Source organism: Caretta caretta, chromosome 1, assembly GCF_965140235.1.
Source record: "Caretta caretta isolate rCarCar2 chromosome 1, rCarCar1.hap1, whole genome shotgun sequence".
Taxonomy (NCBI): domain Eukaryota; kingdom Metazoa; phylum Chordata; order Testudines; family Cheloniidae; genus Caretta; species Caretta caretta.
The window spans coordinates 176,070,556-176,092,474 of NC_134206.1; the positions used below are offsets into that span (position 1 = coordinate 176,070,556).

At 38.4% G+C, this 21,919-nt stretch overlaps 1 protein-coding gene across 3 annotated transcripts in view; it reads right to left on the minus strand.

Moving 5' to 3' along the window:
- Positions 1 to 21,919, minus strand: part of CXADR (CXADR cell adhesion molecule) — a 54,228-nt gene that overhangs the window by 17,801 nt on the left and 14,508 nt on the right. The window contains exons 1-7 of one of the 3 annotated variants that reach the window (XM_048868442.2): positions 8,438 to 8,551; positions 6,008 to 6,177; positions 5,132 to 5,336; positions 4,240 to 4,395; positions 3,666 to 3,788; positions 3,142 to 3,280; positions 103 to 2,725 (exon numbers count right to left, since the gene is read on the minus strand). In XM_048868442.2, the coding sequence (XP_048724399.1) occupies positions 2,458 to 2,725; positions 3,142 to 3,280; positions 3,666 to 3,788; positions 4,240 to 4,395; positions 5,132 to 5,336; positions 6,008 to 6,136 (1,020 nt within the window). In that variant the 5' untranslated portion in view covers positions 6,137 to 6,177; positions 8,438 to 8,551 and the 3' untranslated portion in view covers positions 103 to 2,457. Of the gene's footprint in view, positions 1 to 102; positions 2,726 to 3,141; positions 3,281 to 3,665; positions 3,789 to 4,239; positions 4,396 to 5,131; positions 5,337 to 6,007; positions 6,178 to 8,437; positions 8,552 to 21,919 lie in introns of those variants that run through there. The other 2 variants (XM_048868434.2, XM_048868433.2) reach the window with 2 other exon arrangements.

Here is a 21,919-nt window from a genome sequence, read left to right on the forward strand (position 1 = left end):
CCCCAGCAAGTCTAAGACAGCCCTGGGAACCCCACTGGGGTCACGACCCACTTTGGGGTCCCCACCCACAGTTTAAGAACTGCTGTCCTATACTTTCAGACATTCCTTAAAATTAAGCTTTTTTTTATTATTAAACTTTTGTATTCATGTGTCTGGAAAATAACTACAAAGTAGCACGTATCACATGTGAAAGTTCTAATCATCCAATCTGGTACTACAGTGAAAGGGAACAATTTTCAGGAACATAACATTTACTAGCTTGCAAAGAGAAGTTCAAGCAAAACTGAAGCGCTTTGAAATACAGAACATTATGCAGAGTTACTTAAGCCACATCCAAAATATTGGCAGAAAGAGGTACAAATATAAAAAGTATGTAAGAAGAAATCAGGTCACAGTGTTGTGAAGTCTGTACCTTCATGTTAAGAAGCACCTTTCAAGAAAAAGCAATTTAGGCACCAGAAACTTCTTTAAAAAACATAAGTTACAATCAGGCATAAAAGTTTATTGGAAAGGCACATATGAAAGATAAAAGTATCTTAGTTCTAACAGTATCTGATTACAATCTAAAAAAAGATGTCTCAAAATGTGGAAAGTTTTATACATATCTAAAATACTTAATATCTACTTCATTCTCTACATTCAGAATGAAAAGGGTTTATGTACTCTACATAATAATCTAGATAAAAAATTATGTATCTACCTATAACTAGGACAAACATCTAAGAGCAAGCTGAATAATTTCACAGACCTAGTCAGCTATAGAAAAAACAGACACTGTAACCTAAAGCTTCCCTAAACTCTTGAGAAAACCTTGTGTCTCACATCATTGTAATACAGATATATCTAGTATCTTTCACACAGGCAGTTTGGACATTTACCTTAAATAAGATCAGTGTTGCACTCTATCTTCCTTTTCAGTTTGAAAAATATTTGGCAGTTTAGTATTCACTATTGACATTTTAAATTTACAAAATTCTTTGTTCTGAAAAACATTACTTTCAAAGACTCAAAAGGATGCAAAATTCAAATACACTATCCACAACAACCCAATAGCTATCACAAGATATCAACAGTACTTTAATAAGTCTGAAACTAGTACAGAAACCACACTCTAAACCTTTTTTTTAAAGTTTGTAAATTGTGAAAGGTTTTTTAAAAAAAAAACGAAAAACAAAACAAAAAATAATGAATTTTAGTTCTATATCTACAATTTTGGATAACCACAGTGCATGAAGAGGAGAAATTATTTGAAATTCTATTTTTGTTATGAGAAAGTAAATGTAATTAAAGTGTTTGGTACCAACATTTAGAGGTTGGTTTGTTTTTAATGGGGACACTGAGGACCAAGCTCTTTTACCCCTTTTACAAATTCTTTGTACAAAAACTGTTTACACAATGTCCTAAAATAGCAGACTAATGTTGTACTGTGTATATACACTAGGGTCAAAAATAAGTTTCCAAAATAAGTGGGCAGATTTTACAAACTGATGAGCACTCATCTTTTCCCATTAAATCCAGATGGACAAAATATGGATTTAAAAACCTAAAGTGAGATTTAGAAAACTAAAGCAAGGTTCTGAAAATCTTAAGACAGATAAATATCTGTCCTCCATAATTTAACTATTTGTCCACAAACACATACCCATTTTTCATGGGAAAACAACAACAGTTGAAGTTTTGGAAGACTAGGTTCCATGAGTAACAAGTTGGTATAAACTTGATCATGCCCCTTTAATGTCAGTGAACAGTTTTGGGTTGCTTGGCATGACTATAATAAAATGCGCTTCTCTTAAAATTGGGGTTTCATAAAGCTTGCAAGGTCTCCTGTAGCATTTCCACTTGTTGCATTTAATCCCAAAATCAAGTTTATTAGTTGATCGGGTTCAAGTAACTGCAACTGGTAGCCCATGATATACGAGTTCTCAGCAATTCAGAAGATGCCCCAAAAAGCACATTACGAAAGGTAAAGATTTCCACAGACTTTCAGTAAAATATTTAGATCATTCAAGTACTTCAGCCACTGTGGCCATTATCACAGAATGGCCAAGGAGTCAAAGTATTTAAGTCATTCCAAATTTTGAGGGTGAAGTCTCTGGAAATCTAATTTCATGGAGTACAGTTGCAATGTCTTTTCACTGTCAAAAATACACAATGTTGTGTTTCATATTCAGAATTCCACATCTAGCCGATATGGTGTTTCTTCATCTAAAATTCAAATACCTCCATTGTTTCACATCTCATTAGGAACTTAAATGCTTTTGCTGAAGCTTTTAATTAATATATTTTAATAACAGTTCAAAATTAATAAGCAAAAGTGATGGCTGTTCAAACTAACTGTTCATTTACTTCAAGGACAATTTTGTGCACTTTTTAAATGTAGGCTGGAACAAGGTTTTTTTGTTTTGTTTTTAATATTTGTAAAGAATAATTTAAAAAAAAGCATAAATTAGCACCATTCTATACTATGGACCCATCCTTGCTTTGTGCTGGAATCATCACAGGGACAGCTCCCATTCTACTTAGATTAGGTGCAGCTACCTTTGATGGTGGAAAGTTTGGGTTTTGACCAGAACGACGTTCAAAGTCTTCACTTGGTACTTGATTATATGGAGTCTTGGCATAGCCTTCCATATTGGAGGGAGACATTGAACCCAGGGAAGAACGATTGCTGCCTATATAGCTGTGTGCTGTTGAACTACGACTCTTTGGAGGAGGAACATCCTCTCTGAAAATAGTTAAAAATAGAAGTGGTTTAAACCAAGAATGTACTGCTGTTTTGAGGGATTTGTAAAATGTCTACTTTTTTCCTATTCCAAAAATAAAAGTAGCAAAAACATTAACACTGTTCATTACTTTAAACAAAATGTGTTTCAAATATTTACCACTTTCAGAATCCTTTTTAACTGAACAAAACATTGAAACATATCAGAAAATAGGATACAGGCATATTAATGTATACTACATTAAAAGTATAAGGTTATATAGGCTTAGCTGTCACACTGGCTTAATGCACTGGCTTAGGTCAATGCAGAATTCTAATCAGCCATAATGAATATATTACCCACGAAAAAAACTCTAAGAGGAAGTTATGTTCTAGTTTCAGATATTACTGTTCAAAGGGTAAAGACAAAAGGTCATTACCTAATATCATGATGCACTTCTTTTTCATATTTTTTCTCTTTACGTTTCTTACAGCAACAGAAGACGAGAAAGGCCAATAAAAAGAGACCCAGAAGAGTTCCAATAACTGCTCCAGCAATTGTGCCAGCTGTATTTATAGCTGAAATAGATTAACACAAATTACTACAATACTGGCCTTTCACTTCATTTGCATAACTAGAGAATTCCCCTTACACCTTAAAATAAAAACAAATGTTCCCTATACTGAGAAATATTACTGAATTGATACATCACTACTTATACACATGTTTAAATAAACAAAAAAAAATCTTAATTCACATGGAAAGACAAGTCAAAAGGCTGACATTTATAGGAGCTGAAAGAATGCTCAATACTCAAGAATATGACAAAATTAAAAATGCTGTCAGCTACCTGTTCTACAGTATGTTTCTTTTATAGATTACAAAAGGATCAAATGACTATTTCTTTAACTCATTCATCAACATTTCTGATTCTGCGGCAACTACTATACAGCAAGTACTTACGAGGAGTGACATTTAGCACAACGAAACAGTCATCAGTGCCAACTCTGTTTGCAGCCACACAACTGTATGTACCAGAGTACTCCTCAGAGGCATTTTTCAGAGACAATTCACCTGTATCTTTATCTACAAATATTGAAGAAACTTTGGTTAAAATTTTCCATTAATGGTTATTATTCAATATTTCCAAAGGTGTTAATCCATTACAACAAATTTATTTAAAAAGTCAGTTTCTTAGTTATGTTGACATTAGTTTGAAAAAAAATGAGACATCTGTCAAGCTGCAAAGAGCTGTCATATATAATACTATCATTCTTTTATGAATAACTGGAAGTTGATTCCATAGTATTTAATTTCAGTATTAAGTCTTGGTACTCATACCACTCATCTGCTGAGAATATTTCCTTGCCAAGAGTTTAAGGGATGTGTTTAACACAGGTAATCTGCGAGGTACCAGGTCTTAAGACATTAAGCCTAGGCATAAAAAAAGTTTAGCATTTCAAGGTGAAATAAAAACATGAAGACAAGGCCTATTATCCATCTTAAATATATTAAAATAATAAAGGATAAACATTACTCAATAATGATGTTGCCGGAAGTTCCTCTGTGCCAGTTAATTTTCTCCAGTTGTAGGACAAGAGTGGGGAGCCTTCTTCCGATACACATTTCAGGGTAAGGTCTCTTCCAGTTTCTTGTGATCCTTCAATGTAGCATTTAGTCCTTGCTGGCTTTACTAATAAATCAAGTATTATTTAAATTAAAAGTCACTTATGGTGTCCATTAATTAAGCCTTAGCAAGTAAATCATTTTTCACTGCACAAAACTTGAAATCAGCCTAAGTTTTTTAACGCTTATGTGTCCTACAAGGGCAAACCAATTTTAGAGCCATTTTCAAGAAATGTTCATTATTTCTACATTTTTGTCCTCCTTCTCCCTATTCCACTGGGGGAAGTGGGGTATCAATCCTCTAATTTTTGAACACTAAATAATAGGGCTATCAATTAATCTCAGTTAACACCGGCTATTCACTGAAAGCAAACTTAACGTGTTAATTTTTTTAACACATTAATCACATACGTGTGTGAGGGTGGAAGGCATCAGCGGCAGGTAGGGGCTGGAACCCCATGCACCAAGAGGGGCTGGAGCCCAGAGCAAGGCTGAAGCCCGGAGCCCCCACCCGACCCTCTATTTGAAAATATAGAAAACCCACAAAAATTTAAATAAATGATATTCTATTATTAACCGTGCGATTACAACTGTGATTAATGTTTTTAATCTCGCAATTAATGTTTTTTAATCGCTTGACAGCCCTACTAAATAACAATTTATCCACTTACAATTCAGTATTAGATTATGAATTTATTTTACACAAGCACCTCTCTCATTTTAAGTGTCAAATGTAATATGGCATGTAACAATTTGCCTTCAAAAACATATACAGCATATAGCATCTGTACTAGTTATCTTACCAAGCACAGTCAACTGTATTTTTTGGCTTTCAACTCCTGGAGCCTTCTTCACTCTGCACTGGTATGTGCCCGTGTCTGTTGACTTTAGATTCAGGATATCTATGGAGCCGTCACCAGATTTGGGATCAGGAGTAGTGAACTGTACCCGTCCATTCATAGCTTCATAGTAATTATTATAAATCCTGTCTACAGAGTACATAATGATCTAAAGGAAAGGAAAAAAAAAACGGGTATTTTCTTGAAAACAAAATCTGCATAACAATTTGAATATTTCAAATGAACCACAGTTCTATTTCTTTGAAAGTCATCTTTTCATGTGTAAAAATAATTCTAACTAGAATAGTAAAAAACCCACACAATGCAATTTATCTGATGAGAAATGAATAAACTATTAATAGCTGTTTAAAATTGCTACATGCTAATACTGTAAACCTCTGCACGAAGGGGCTCATCTAAATTTACTAGTATTGCTTCTAAAGAATGGAATGGGACTAATATATTTTAAGATCTAAGAATTTCTTTCAAGTATTTTCTTCGTAAAAGATGACTTGTTTGGTTCAACACAGCATTGTCTTTATCAGTAACTGAAAAAACGAAAAATAACATTATCCTGGAGTTATTTTCTCTTTACAGTTCACTAACTTATAAGGAGCAATCACTTGTCCTTCTAGATCTTAATTATGTTTATATAACTGGAATTCATTGTTTACTATTCCTGTGCATGGTACTTTACAGACATGCAAGATCACAAGTGCCCTGACCTGAAAGAGGCAAAATTCAGAGAACAAGAGGTGTTTATGCGCAGAAAGCTTTAACCTTCAGAGCTCTTACAACAGCTAGGAATTAAATGATCTCTAAAAAGCTGTCTCTACTCACTGTTTGTTCCTTCTTTTGATTATCTATTGGTATTAAGACCCATTCAACATCTAGTGGGCCTTGATCTTCTGGTGAGACAGTGAATGTACATGGCAATGTAACTTTCTCCCCTTGAGCTTTTTCAACCATAGGCTGCTCAGTTGAAGTTATCTTTAGGCCTTTTGTTAGACCTAGGGGGGGAAAAAAAGTGATGGTATAAACAAGTGTTAAACCTCTACTAATTCAACAAACAATAACTCAAATCTATGGATAAACATTCAGCTTTTATGATAAACTTTCCATTATGCACAGGCCAAGATTTTCAAAAGTGGATACCAAGGAAGTTGCCCAATTATCCAAAGTTCTGAGCACCCAACAGCTCCCTTCACTGTAATAGAAACTGCTTGGAGCTCAGCATCTTTGAAAGTCAGCCTGCTTATACAGATGCCTAACTTCAGGCACTCACTTTTGAAAATCTTAGCCATAATACATGTTTCAGTGTACAGAACTAGAATGGTCTAGTCAGACATATTTTTAGCAGAGCTTACCCAAGAAACCCTGTGCCATACTGTGTTACTGAACAATGAAGCAAACTGGATATAATGTTAATCAGTCAACCTGGGAGTCCTATAGTCACTTGAATCAGGAAAAGCTACACCCTTCCTCATTTTCTATCTCCTACACAAACACACACTCGTTTTATGCAACAGAAGTCCTATAGAAAGCATACATATCATAACTAAAACCCTTTGACAGTGACCTTTTCATGTCAACAGTAAAAGCATACCACAATCCTAACGCTACCTCTCTGGCAAGATGAGGACATATAGCATACTGCTAAGGTCAGTTAAGTCTGACAGGACAGTTGTGAAATCTTGAACTTAAATTACTTGTTCTTGAAACATAAGGATCATTTTGCTTTAAAGGAATGGGTGGATTAATCTTTTCAAAAAATCCTACTGAGTTTTTTAGATTTAATTTTTGCCTTAGCCTTTTCTGCCTGATCCCCTGGAAAACTCAGCATAATCCTCATTTGCATGGTATGCTCAAAGAACAATATGTTTCCAAGCGACAGATTCCGCTCAGTCCAATGTTTCAAAAGAAGAAAGATAAACTATACAATGATGAAACAGGATTTACATAAAAAAAGACGTAAGTAAGCGGCCAGAAGCTATCTTAAATCTACATGTGTTCATCTGTCATGTGTTTTATAGCAGAATCACAAAGTATTTGTTTAGCAATCAGGAAATGTTCCAAGAGGAATATTTCACTATGTAAATTATGAGATGAACCAGAAAAGTACTTGATGTTTTGAATCTATTGTTGGGTGCAAACATCTTGCTGAAAGTTAACATTTGTGATAGACTAGAAGGTTAAGTGGTTTAAAATGGTAATTTCTTATCTGAAGTAGTAAAACTAAAATTCTGTGCAGTAACTTCTCACTTAACATTGTCCCGGTTAATATTGTTTTGTTGCTGATCTATTAGAGAACATGCTCATTTAAAGTTGTTCAATGCTCCAATATAAAGCATCTCCACAGAGCAGGAGCAGAGGGACGACAGGGCTCAGAACGGAGGGAGCTTGCTGGCAGCAGCTGATGTCTCAACTTGCTGATCTACTTAAAAAGGCAGTTTACTTAGATTGGGGTCAGTGTACTTAAAAGGGCAATGTGTGTCTCTGGGCTAGTCTACACCGGCAACGTTGAAGTGCTGCCATGACAGCACTTTAATGTGGCTTGTGTGCTGTGGCAAGCACGGGGAGAGAGCTCTCCCAGCGCTCTAAAAAAACCCACCTCTATGAGGGACGTAGCTCCCAGTGCTGGTACACTGTCTATACTGGCACGTTACAGCACTCAGGGGTGTGTTTTTTCATACTCCTGAGCAAGAAAACTGTAAAGTGCCAATGTAGACAAGCACTCTCTCTCACACGGTCTCAGTCTCTCTCTCACACACACCCACCCACACCTACCTGTCTCTCTCTGCCATGCTGTGTCTCCTCCCTCCATTTGTGCTGCCTTGTAGAGTGTGAGGCTATATTAACAACAATATGTTAACCCTTGAGGGCTCAGCCAAGGGCTAGTTCATCATTTAGCAGTAAGGCACTCCCTGGGAAATATCGCACCCTCTGACTCCACCACCTCAACCAAGCTTCACAATCATCATTGCTGTATACAGTATTAAATTGTTTCTTTACAACTTATAATAAGTGTGTGTGTGTGTGTGTGTGTGTGTGTGTGTGTGTGTGTGTGTATTATATATATAAAAATAGTCTTTTGTCTGGCGAAAAACATTTCCCTGGAACCTAACCCCCCCATTTACATTAATTCTTAAGAGGAAATTGGATTTGCTTAACATCGTTTCGCTTAAAGTAGCATTTTTCAGGAACATAACTACAAATGTCAAGCGAGGAGTTACTGTACTAAAACTTAACAGGGACAACTCTGAGACTCACCATTCTGTCTTAGGGAAAATTTGTTTCAAGATGAGTTGTCAGCCTTGCTGCAAAACTGAAGTCAAAGCTACCTTCAAATGACAGCCAGAGGAACGTCTTCTCAGATGAGGAGTTCTCATAATCAGATTCTACCAAGTCCCAGGTTGCTGAGGAGAATCTGACTGTTAGAAATTCCTCAGCACTGTTTTGATTACATAGATGCAGAACTACAAGAAGCATCTGGTCCTTCTTCCCACTTCTATTTATAATGCTACTTTGCTTAAACATCTACATTCAATTATTAGGTGATACATTCGGGGGGGGGGGGACGACATTTCAATTTCATAGACTCATAAGACTGCAAGGGGCCTTGAGAGGTCATCTAGTCCAGTCCCCTGCACTCATGGCAGAACTAAGTATTATCTAGACCTTTCCTGACAAGTGTTTATCTAACTTGCTCCTAAAAATCTCCAATGATGGCGATTCCGCAACCTCTCTAGGCAATTTATTCCAGAGCTTAACCACCCTGAGAGTTAGAAAGTTTTTCCCTAATGTCCAACCTAAACCTCCCTTGCTGCAATTTAACCCAATTGCTTCTTGTCCCATCCACAGAGGTTAAGAAAAACAATTTTTCTCCCTCCTTCTTGTAACCACCTTTTACGTACTTGAAAACTGTTACATCCCCCCTCAGTCTTCTCTTTTCCAGACTAAACAAACCCAGTTTTTTCAGTCTTCCCTCATAGGTCATGTTTTCTAGACTTTTAATAATTTTTGTTGCTCTTCTCTGGATTCTCTCCAATTTGTCCATATCCTTCCTGAAATGTGGTGCCCAGAACGGGACACAATACTCCAGTTGAGGCCTAATCAGCGTGGAATAGAGCAGAAGAATTACTTCTCATGTCTTGCTTAGAATACTCCTGCTAATACATCCCAGAATGATGTTTGTTTTTTTTGCAATAGCTTTGCACAGTTGACTCATATTTAGCCTGTGGTCCACTGTTACCCCCAGACCACTTTCCGCAGTATTCCTTCCTAGGAAGTCATTTCCAATTTTGTATGTGTGCAACTGATTGTTCCTTCCTAAGTGGAGTACTTTCCATTTGTCCTTACTGAATTTCATCCTATTTATTGGAGTAGCAGAGAAGAGATGTGGGAACTTGGTCAAAGTGTCATATGGTCAGAGGGTAACCAGATTTTTAAATCACTCTTGGTCTGTCTGCCTTCCTATGTGACAAGTGAGACAACCCCCCAAACAGTTCAGTATGAGGTTATAGAATACACAGAATCAGCTGAAATAAGTTTCTAGAAAAATATTACCAACACATTATTACCAGCCAGTGTGTATATATATATCATTACCGAGTCCAGAGCATCTCTGTAAAAATACGGGTTTAACACAGTCTGGATCTATCTATACTAGCAGAATGTATTAGAAAAACTGGTTTTCTGGAATCATGTTTAAGCGAATATAAACATTATTTCCAAACTACGATAGCTTCCCACTGTGGATTGAGCCAAAACTCTCAATTCAATCAAGAGTGGAATACTACCTGTCACAAAAGATCCCTACAGACCCAAAGCCACTGTAACAAGCACATTTGGCGTTAAGAGGCTTTTAGAGGAAATTTTATTGCTACCAAATAAACCTTACATTTGTTTAAAAATACAAAGGAAAGAAACAGTCTATGCAGAGACAACACTTTAAAAATGAATTTAGCAGAGTCACTAGCTGTTATAGATTACTGTTGCTATGTGAATTCGTATTAAGGGCATCACAGTGAGGCAGATTAACAAAGACCTTCAACTCAGTATCAGTCTAGTAAAACTGTCCCCGTTCTCCCTTCACCCGTCCCCCTTTCTCCTACCATCACCTCAGTGAGAGAGGGTAATGAGACATCTTCAAGTCTGCCTTCCAGCTAAATCCAACTCCAACTAACACAGCCTAGAATGACCATCCATGGGAAGCATGAAGAGGAGGCATATAGGAATCAGAGTTCCCATACTGTTTTTTTAAGTGCATTTTAAAACTACTCGCAGCTGATAGTATAACAGATGCAGACTGAATTTCTATAGCCCCATACAGTTTCCGGTTGCTTGTTACCACGTTTTCTCCAGTCTCAGCCAATAAATACAGCCAAGAGAAAATAAGCACAAACCCATCCATCCGAGATCACATAGCAGTAAAGGACTTATTACAAATACAATTATTTTACGTAGCAATACAAGATTCAAAAGATCGGATTATTTCAATTGCAGCTTGAATAGCACTTAAAAAAGCCATTGTGCACTTTGTTGAACATACAACAATCCTTCCACAATGACTAATTTTTTAGATAGGACTCCTAGGGGGTCTGTGACCCTAGAGTCCCTCAATGCCAGCTGACAGAGGGCCCCCATACTGTAACTCACAGCAGGCCTGTCACACACAGTGCCCCAACATACATTATAAAGGTGTCATGTAAGGTATCATATGTAAACTGGGGATATGCTGGTCCTGAAAAATCAGTGTTATGTATGTACAGACTGTACATAAAAAGTTATAGATGTGTGCTCATATACGTTCTTAAAATGTGTTTGGGAGGCAGAGCAAGAACCCAGCCTGCCCTAGGCAAAGGAATGTGTATTTACCTTCTGACCTGATTACAGGCAGAGGACAACAGAAATACATTTGCATATACAGTAAATAAAGCCATTAAATTAGACAAGCAGAGGAGAAGACCGTTAAACAATCATGCCAGGGGAGAGAGTCTGCACCCCAGGAAGGTTCCTGGTTCTTGAAACAGAGACAATAAACTTTGGGTAATATAAGAGGGGCAAAGAGACAGTCTAGAGATCAGTAACGTAGGGGGCACAAGAGCACAGCACCTTACTGAACCCCACACTCCCATGAGGCAATCCAAGTAACCAGTATAGATTTTAGAGCACTTAGAGGACTTGGGTTTTAAACAGAAAGATGTTCTTAACCTTAACTACAGCAGAGTTATTGCTCTAATACGGACTTCATGCTAAAGTGAATTCAACTGATACAGCGAGTTAATGGCCCACTTCCTAGTAACTGAATGTGAAGGATGTTCTCCTGATGCAATATGCCTAGCCTCTCCATATGAACAGTAAAACAACACAGGCAAAGGGAGAAAGCAGAAAATTAATTGAAAATGTCTTACTCAAGAAGATTTTCCTTTTACAAACCAAAAAGCTTTTAACCACCAAGACTAGAATTAAGTGTTCAGCACTTTAACATAATTACCCTTGTATACACAAGACCTAATTTTAAGGAATCTCCCATTGGTGCTACCACGGATACAGTTGCATCAGTGAAAGCCTGAGTAGGAAGTTGATAGTGGTAAAAATGTTAGAAGCTGCTACACTCTTCCCTACGCTTGCCCCACCCAAGCTACCACCAGTGCAGCTGAAGTAATCATAGCACTGGTGGGATTTCCATGCAGTCATGTTCTCAGCAAGTGTACCAGACCTAACATGTACCAGACTTACATTTCTTGCACTGCCTAAGCTGTTGACATCAACTGTAACAGAAAAACAGAACTTTGTGCTGACAGGTAAATAAAGCAAAAATAGTTTTCAGGGGTTTGATTTTAAAAATGTGTTTTTAAGTTAGTGCATACAGACTCTTTGGTTTTCATTTTAAAGTAAAAATAACCAGTAATATAACACCAAACATAATTTTTCAAGAAACACTACAGGCTGATGATGGGGAAGGAAGGGCAGGAAGAGGCAAGGATACTTCAAAGGGACTGTCGTTAAAATTCATGTCCTGTTCACATTATTAATATAAATTACTCATTTCCTGGTCATCCTTTCAGAGTTTCATTTCTTAGGCTATGTCTACACTACCGCAGTAAGTCGACCTATGTTACGTAGCTGGAGTCAAAGTAACTTAGGTCGAGTTACCACAGAGTCTACACTGCGGGGGGTCGATGTGACTTACCTTACTCTTCTCATCGGGGGTAGAGTATAAGGGTCAACTGGAGAGCAATCTGCAGTCAATTAGGCGGGTCTTTACTAGACCCGCTAAATCGACCACCGGTGGATCAATCTCAGAGCATCAATCCCTGCCGTAGTGTAGACCAGCCCTTAGTCCATGGCTACAAGACAGCTTATGTCGACATAAGTTATGTCGCTCAGGAGTAATTAAGCTGACAGGAGAGTTCTCTGCCCATCGGCTTAAAGGGCAACACTAGAGAGCTTACTGTGGCGCAGTGCCACTGTAAACTCTCTAGTATAGGGGACAGTTTAGAACTTAGGATGCAAACAATAAGACTTTTATGAAAATTTTAACGCAGTAATTTCTGCTCAAATTTATGCAATCAGTTCAAATATATCCATAAAAATATTTTTTCTGGAAAAATCACAATGCCTTAAACTGGCTATTTTTTTTTTTAAAGTGAGTAAAACAGATACTTACATATAGTTATGATTTAAATCTTGATGGGAGAGGGAAGGGAGGAGAGAAGCCATAAAATTCCCATTTAAGTAGTCATAGCACTAATACCAACTTAGAGGTCTAAGCAAAAGGATTCTCTCTTAGACCTAAGCTACGCAAGAAAAGGCTTGATGGCATAGCTATAGTAGCAAACCCTCCTAGTATAACGCAGCTTATCCTGGCATGAGTGCTTTTAATGGTATTGTTTATACCAGTTCACTGAACAAAATAACCTATAACGTACCATTTTGCTGGAGTAACTGCATCTGCGCTAGGGCTCCCCCACATCCAGCCCCCATATAGAAGCGTTGTTCCAATCATAAATAATACTAATAATTCACACCCCTAACATTACTATACTGGCAAAAGTTTTTACTGCAAATCTAGCCTTTGTCATCAGAAGGTAGCCACTAAGTATGTTGAGGAGTATCTCACTTAGAAAATTCCCTAATACCTAGAGTATTTAATCATGGGTAGGATGTATGAAGAGTTCTTTTCCAAGCAGAGCAGGATGGTGCATTATTAGATACTCTAAATGTCAATGATCTGTAAAAGCCAATATGCTTAAAAGTGACCTTCAAAAGGGAAAAAATGATTTTTTCATTTCTTTATGGAAGACTAAAATTTTATTTCCTGTTTTTTGTTTGTTTCTTTTAGCTCTTCAATCAATTAGGATTACCAAACCTTCCCTCCTTCTCCCACCCGACCTTCCTATTGTTGCTGGACGACTCCTTAAAGTACTAAAGCCTTGTCTAAGCACAAACTTGTACCAATTTAGTTAAACTGATCTTATTTCTGTTTAGTTTAAACCTGTTCCCAATCCATTTAAACTCCACAGAAATAAATGCAGTTTAAACCTAAATAAGTATCCACACAGCTTTTTAAACGAAGTGCTTAACAAAATTATTTAAATTCACACCTAAAAATAAACTGGTGCAACTCTGCAAGCAAATACATCATATATAGCTGATTGGATGTTGAATCTTTTCTCCTCCCAAGAGTTTGACAGGACTTTGCATTAATTAATTAAAATAATAAATTTAAGCAGAACAATTACAAAAGTTCCTTCTCTCACCTACACTGGTAATCAGCTACTCTTGTAACATTGTAATCCCACTATTTGCGTAGTCTTCCTCCAAAACCAGGGAAATTAGGACCTGATATTCTGAATAAAAAAATTCAAATAAATCCGTTCCAGCTTTCTTTATGCATTTTAAAGAAACAGGATAAAGAACACAAGCTATTTTTCTTCTTCTGTAGGTAACCTTTAATTCAAATTATTTGTTTTGTTTTTAAAAGAGACACTCAGTTCCAATGGACCAATTCATCATCATCTCTGTTTTACTTTAGATAGTCTAAATATCAAGTGCTGAAGGACAAGGTTTGAAATTTATGTTAGGTGCATAAAGCCTAGTAAATTTTTAGGACATCTATTATTGAAAAGTACCTTACCAGCGAGACAACCTAATTTATTCTAGAAGGGTCAGAGAAAGCAAAAAGAATATACACCAAGGAGAAAGAAGCAGTAGTAACAAATAAGCAGCAACTAGGGAATTAGTGAAAACAGTTGGCAAAGATGCAGTAGGGAAGAAACAAATAGGAAAAGGCTGCTTTGGCTAGTACTAAAGAAACCCAAACTTAATAATAGTGAGAATTTGAGGGCAAGGAAGATGAATCCACAAAAAGAAAAAGAGAAAAGTAAACTGAGGGAAAGAATGTGAAAATAAAATAAGTGGAAAAGAAACACAGCTATGGCTGCATTTAAGCATTTTATTTATATAGCTATATTTAATTTCATTTCCCTGGAAAATGTTCAAGAAGTCTTAAATATGGTAAGTTTGGAGTGCTTGGGCAAAAAAGGAAGAGATGGGATAATATTGCTGCTTGCTTCGGGTATGCAGCTACTGTGGGTAATAAGGCAGATATTTTTGAACACTGAATACCACGATAGCAGAAAATATATACATTTTTTAAGAACTATGTAAGATATAAACCAATCCCTTAATTTAGATCTTATATTGAAAAACCCTTTTTGCCTACTATGTTTTACCGAGTTGTGCAAAGAAGATTATCTATATCTATTTGAAAGTCTTAAAGGTCAGCGTGAATGCTAAAAACTGAGCTTTACAAGTTAACAACTTCCACAAACTTTCTTTTTGCTGATTGCGAGGGATTACAATGCAGTCAGTATCACACTATAAAACCTCTCCCAGTCAGTGGCACTCCTGAATTCCTGCTCAGCATGAAACAAAACAGAACCACCAGGAGCCTAGTACACATTAGATATGGCTTATGGCAACTTCTAAAAAGCACTATGCACAGGAGCTGTATGTTGTTTGTGAGAGAGTATTTTGAGGCTGCGCAGTAATCCAATAATTGAGTATTCTGGTAAGTGTAAACAGCACTCTGTGTAAGATCACTCTGTCTCTCTTTCATGAACAGAGGTTGGCCCAATAAAAAAATATTACTTCACCCACCTTCCTGTCTCTCTAATATCCAACACTGCTACAACAACCCTGCAAACTAAAGAATAGTAGCAGCTCTAAATGGCAAAGTATCACTGCACAGAGATCATCATAATAAAATTACGAGCACAAATTATTTCTAAAGAACATCTAACGCTGTATAAACTCAGCTATGACCAAGGCTTTCCAATACACATAAAAGAAGGCACCATCAATTTGCAATCTCATTATTTTGTAAAAAGTTGAGGTAAACAGTTTTTTACTTCGTTTGTCACCAGGTCCCTCTATCAATTTTTGTGGGTTTTGTTACATATTGGATTACTGCAATATCCTCAACCTGGAATTTTAAATCGGTGCAGAATACAATGGCCTGTTTATAATAAGTGGTGATTCTCAATGGCTGCACATAACACTTTTCTTCTGTGATCTACGTTGGCTGCCTATTGGTTTTCTGGACTGAACTGAAGTGGTTTTGACCTATAAAGCTCTATAGAGTTTGTGGCCTTACTTAGGCCATGTCTATACTTACAATTAGATCAGCACTGCTGAGATCGATGCTGCAGTATTAATTTCGCGGGTCTGGTGAAGACCTGCTAGATCAATGGCAGAGTGCTCTCCTGTTGACTTTGGTACTCCAGTTCCCTAAGAAGAGTAAGGTAAGCCAGCGGTACAGCATCTCCCATTAACACAGCGCAGGACCAAAATTATGTCAACTTACAGCTGTAGTGTAGACCAGCCCTTAGAGACTACCTCTCTCCTTGTACTCTAGGGTCACACTTGTGAACAGTGGAGATGCTGAATCTGAATCCCTTTTAATTTAACAGAGGGAGCTAGAGTGTTCTATGTGAGAGTGGACTCGGTTCTAGAACAAGCTTCCCCTCTCCCCAGTATAGGCCAGGTCCATTGACTTTGAGGACACACTGGAAGGTAAATCTATTTGTAAGGGCTGCCACAGAGCATGAAGTTCAGTCTGTATGGATGGAGAGTTCTGCTGGCTGTTAGTTTTACTTGTCTTTTTGCAATTTATGACAGTGGTGCCTAGGGCCCTTTTTATTTTTGTATACAAATCCAAAGTAAATGTAATCATGTTTTCCTATTTTAAAGAAATATTTTCCCTTGTTGCTGTATTAAAGGATCAAACAAACAGGAGAAATGGATGCATACAGGATAAACAGTGAAAGGGGCAAAGTGTGTCTATGCACAAACTAAAGAAACTGGAAAAAAAAAGATCTATGTTCTCCTCTAACGTTATATCTTGAATGCTACCTATAATAAATAGAAGATGCGATAGTTTCAGTCAATAGCGTGATTACTGACAGGAATCTATTTAAAAAGTTGCACACTCCAATGGCAAAGACTTGCTGAGCAAGTACAATTTGTGTGTCTGCATTTAGCAATTGTCAGAAAAGTTATTTCTTCTCAGAGTGAAGCAAAGATTAATAACTATTAAAACAGATTTATAGATAACTTAGGCTCCAACCCTGCAAACAGCTAACATGTGCTTAGCTTTACTCATGTTAGTAGTCTCCACTGCTCAGGTGAGTAAAGTTAACATGGGCGTTTGCAGAATCTGGGCCTTAGGAAGTAACTCCAAAGTGAAAAAGGGACTTTTCTAAATACTTTGCTTGACTATCATTAAAATAAATTTGAAAGCGAAAGGACAATAAATGAGTTTAATCTTTACCCACTAGTCCATTCTTTTTGTATCTGTCCCTGTATTCACAAACTGTTCTGAACATTTTTGAAGCTCTTGTTCCTGAGCTGGTTTCCAAGCAACATCAGTAGGTGATGACCTTGCTCCACAGGGACATAGTTATCAAGTTCAGAAGCACAGAACACTTGTATTCTTTTCATTACTGTAGGAAAGCAAAGATTACAATTCCTTTTGTACAACCACTATCCAACAGAGTTATAAAAAGCTTTATCAACAAAACAAAACAAGTTTAAGCACAGAGCTTTATCTATTCCAATATCCAGAATCTTCAGATCCGAGAGAACTACTCAAGATGCACATTTGATAAGTTTAGTTTGGTTTGATTTGGACACATTTAAATGATCCAACGCCGTGTGGGTCAGTCTGCAAGTAAGTAAACGCCTCCTGGAATTCCAGTAGAGCAATCAACACAAAATTTAATGGAGGCAGACAGTGTGAAGAAGAGTAACAAAACCAGGATCTGATCAACAGAAGAACACCAACTCCCTTTCCCCTAGCAGGAAAGTCAGTGTCAACAAAAAGTACTGAATAGTGGCACCAGCTATACACTATACCAAAATAATGCCCATCACCCCCCATATGTCTTTACCTCTAGTTCATTCTAGGGGCTTTTCTTTTTGCTCTCATTCAACCAGATGCATCCTCCTCTCATCTCCATGTTTCTAGTGCCACTAAGATTGAGTCACATTAAAAAAAAAATGTGTATATATATATATAGAGAGAGAGAGAATTTTGCAAGTCATTGCTGACATTTACAAGGAAAGTGAGCAAGCTGGTTTTCATTTTGGGCATGTCAGACACATCTGTCAATCAAAGCATCTAGGATTTTGAATGTAAGGTAGCAGTTTATCAAGAGGACAGTAGGTTTTTGGCAGTCCAGAGCTACTGGACAATAGAATTTTTCTTAGCATGTGGTGAGCTATATGTCAATACTGTAAGCAAACTTATTCAGTAATACAACCTATTTTTAGAGGCGACATGCAAAGGGAAAAGTGATTCTTTATGATTCATCAAGGTGAACAGAAAGAATGGAGGATTAAGCTGCATAAACAGCCATAAAGGGAAATGCCTGTATTTTTAAAGGGTCTTGTCAAGGTTCCTTCCCCACTCTGAACTCTAGGGTACAGATGTGGGGACCTGCATTGTTTCTCCCCCTCTCCCATCTTTGAAAGTATCTTGTCTCCTCATTGGTCATTTTGGTCAGGTGCCAGCGAGGTTATCCTAGCTTCTTAACCCTTTACAGGTGAAAGGGTTGTTCCTCTGGCCAGGAGGGATTTTAAAGGTTTTTACCCTTCCCTTTATATTTATGACAGGTCTTTTTCTCCACTTATTTCATTAAATTCTAGAGTAACAGTTTGACTGGTGATCACACCCACCTTTTAATTAAAAGAACAAAATATAAGAGGAAGTGATAAAATTTCCTCAAAAAAAAAAAAAGGAGTACTTGTGGCACCTTAGAGACTAACCAATTTATTTGAGCATGAGCTTTCGTGAGCTACAGCTCACTTCATCAGATGCATACCGTGGAAACTGCAGCAGACTTTATATATACACAGAGAATATAAAACAATACCTCCTCCCACCCCACTGTCCTGCTGGTAATAGCTTATCTAAAGTGATCAACAGGTGGGCCATTTCCAGCACAAATCCAGGTTTTCTCACCCTCCACCCCCCCACACAAATTCACTCTCCTGCTGGTGCTAGCCCATCCCAACTCTTTACATAATCAAGTCGGGCTATTTCCTGCATAAATCCAGGTTTTCTCACATCCCCCCCACCCCCATACACACACAAACTCACTCTCCTGCTGGTAATAGCTCATCTTAGCCTATGGTCGCTATCTTAAAACATATAAAACAATACCTCCTCCCACCCCACTGTCCTGCTGGTAATAGCTTATCTAAAGTGATCAACAGGTGGGCCATTTCCAGCACAAATCCAGGTTTTCTCACCCTCCACCCCCCCACACAAATTCACTCTCCTGCTGGTGCTAGCCCATCCCAACTCTTTACATAATCAAGTCGGGCTATTTCCTGCATAAATCCAGGTTTTCTCACATCCCCCCCACCCCCATACACACACAAACTCACTCTCCTGCTGGTAATAGCTCATCTTAGCCTAAGGTCGCTATCTTAAAACAAAAAAACTTCAAATCCAGACTCCAGCGAGAAACTGCTGAATTGGAATTCATTTGCAAATTGGATACTATTAATTTAGGCTTAAATAGAGACTGGGAGTGGCTAAGTCATTATGCAAGGTAGCCTGTTTCCTCTTGTTATTTCCTACCCCCCCCCCCCCCGATGTTCTGGTTTAACTTGGATTTAAACTTGGAGAGTGGTCAGTTTAGATGAGCTATTACCAGCAGGAGAGTGAGTTTGTGTGTGTATGGGGGTGGGGGGGATGTGAGAAAACCTGGATTTATGCAGGAAATAGCCCGACTTGATTATGTAAAGAGTTGGGATGGGCTAGCACCAGCAGGAGAGTGAATTTGTGTGGGGGGGTGGAGGGTGAGAAAACCTGGATTTGTGCTGGAAATGGCCCACCTGTTGATCACTTTAGATAAGCTATTACCAGCAGGACAGTGGGGTGGGAGGAGGTATTGTTTTATATTCTCTGTGTATATATAAAGTCTGCTGCAGTTTCCACGGTATGCATCTGATGAAGTGAGCTGTAGCTCACGAAAGCTCATGCTCAAATAAATTGGTTAGTCTCTAAGGTGCCACAAGTACTCCTTTTCTTTTTGCGAATACAGACTAACACGGCTGTTCCTCTGAAACCTGTCAAAAATTTCCTCAGTAGCCTGTCAGAGAATGTTAAGTTATCTACATAGGTTCACTCTGCAGAAATCATACATTTTAGAGTTTTGAAGAAAGAATATCCTCTAAATTCTCCTAACAGAGGACTGACTCTTTAGATGAGAAGAGGTCCTCTTGCAACAGGTTTTACAGTAGGGCTGACAAACTAGCAGCCCTCAGGATCCTTCCCTCTAGCTCAGAAGCTCATCCCACCGCACCCTACACAGTTCAAATGAGTAGGAGCAGGAGGAGCTGAAGAGGGAGCTCATGCACCTGACTGGGCACAGGCACCCAAGCCCCTCCCCATCCCACGCAGAAGCTCTTTCAGGAGTCACTATGCTGGTGGCAGCACTGGTAGCAAGGGCTGAGCTGTGGTTACACCCAGGAAAGCCTGCAACCCCCTGCTCTCACTCTGCCATTGAGCTCCACTGCACCAGGAAGAGAATGGCTCCTGTACCTCACCCATTAAAAACGCTCAAGCAAGTGGAAAGGAGAAGGGATAGTCCCTGAGAGAGAGAGAATGGGAAAATTTCCAAAAGCAGTGTAAAGTTACCATCACTGTTTAGCTGAGATAAAGATCAAAACCTGTCCTAATCCATACCAGTATTTCCACTAGTGTTACCATCCATGGGGCTGCACTGATGATAGCTAATAGTAGGATAAGTACTGGAATTTCAGTATAAATATAGTTCTGATGTCACAATTATGAGTTTTGAGAGCAATTATATTAGGCTTCTTCCCTCCCTGATTAATTATTATTTCTATTACCATAACACTTAGTAGCCCTGGTCTTGGACCCCACTGTGCTAGGAGCTGAACACACAGAACAAAAACATGCACCACATGCGCAAACATGCACCCCCCCCCAACCCCCCAAGAGTGTACAATCTACATACAAGAAAAGAGACAACAGATGAATACAGACAGTTTGGGGAGTAAAGGGAAACAATGAGACTATACTGGTCAGCATGAGAGACAGTGTATCAGCACACAAGCGGCCTAACAATTGTCAATTTTTGTAAGCATCTCAGGGAGAGACTGTAAAAAGGACAATGAGGCAGTTTTTCAGATGTTTGTGGGGAACTCCTCCCAAGCGTGAGGGGAAGGCCTGGGAGAAAACATAAAGGTGCTCATTTGAAAATTTAACAAGTGGGCAATGAAGTCTGGCAGACAGAAAATCTGCATCTCAAGAGTGTGCCTGGAAACAGCAGTGCCTCGACTATTCACATTCTGGGGGCTTCAAACACCCTGGGATTCAGCAGCAGGATTCCCTCACAGCAGTCCAGTGAGTTGCAAAGAGCAAGCACATGACTTGATCTGTGACAAGGGATCAAAATCAACAGGCTGAGAGAATGATCTTTGCAGCAGCATTTACAACTGATAATTATTGTTTCTCAGATACATAAATGAGAGATTAGCAAGAGGGTCAAATGACTGACCTTCAGTCTTAGGTGTAACATTACATTATAAAGGATGTCTGTTAGAGCCTGCCTCACAGTTAAGTAACAAAATGGTTTACACACTAAACTTCTTTAGCCCTGCTCTACACTACGAGTTAAGGTCGAATTAAGCAGTGTTAGATCGATTTAACCCTGCACCCGTCCAGATAACGAAGCCATTTTTGTCGACTTAATGGGCTCTTAAAATCGATTTCTGTACTCTTCCCAGACAGGGGGATTAGCGCTGAAATTAACATTGCCGGGTCGAATTTGGGTTAGTGTGGACGCAATTCGACGGTATTGGCCTCCGGGAGCTATCCCACAGTGCTCCATTGTGAACGCTCTGGACAGCACTCTGAACTCGGATGCACTGGCCAGGTAGACAGGAAAAGCCTCGCGAACTTTTGAATTTCATTTCTTGTTTGGCCAGTGTGGCAAGGTGTCCGTGCAGATCTCATCAGCAGAGGATACCATGGAGTCCCAGAATTGCAAAAGAGCTCTAGAATGGACTGAACAGGAGGTACTGGATCTGATCGCTGTATGGGGAGACGAATCCATACTATCAGAGCTCCGTTTCAAAAGACTAAATGCCAAAATATTTGAAAAAATCTCCAAAGGCATGAAGGACAGAGGCTATCACAGGGAACTG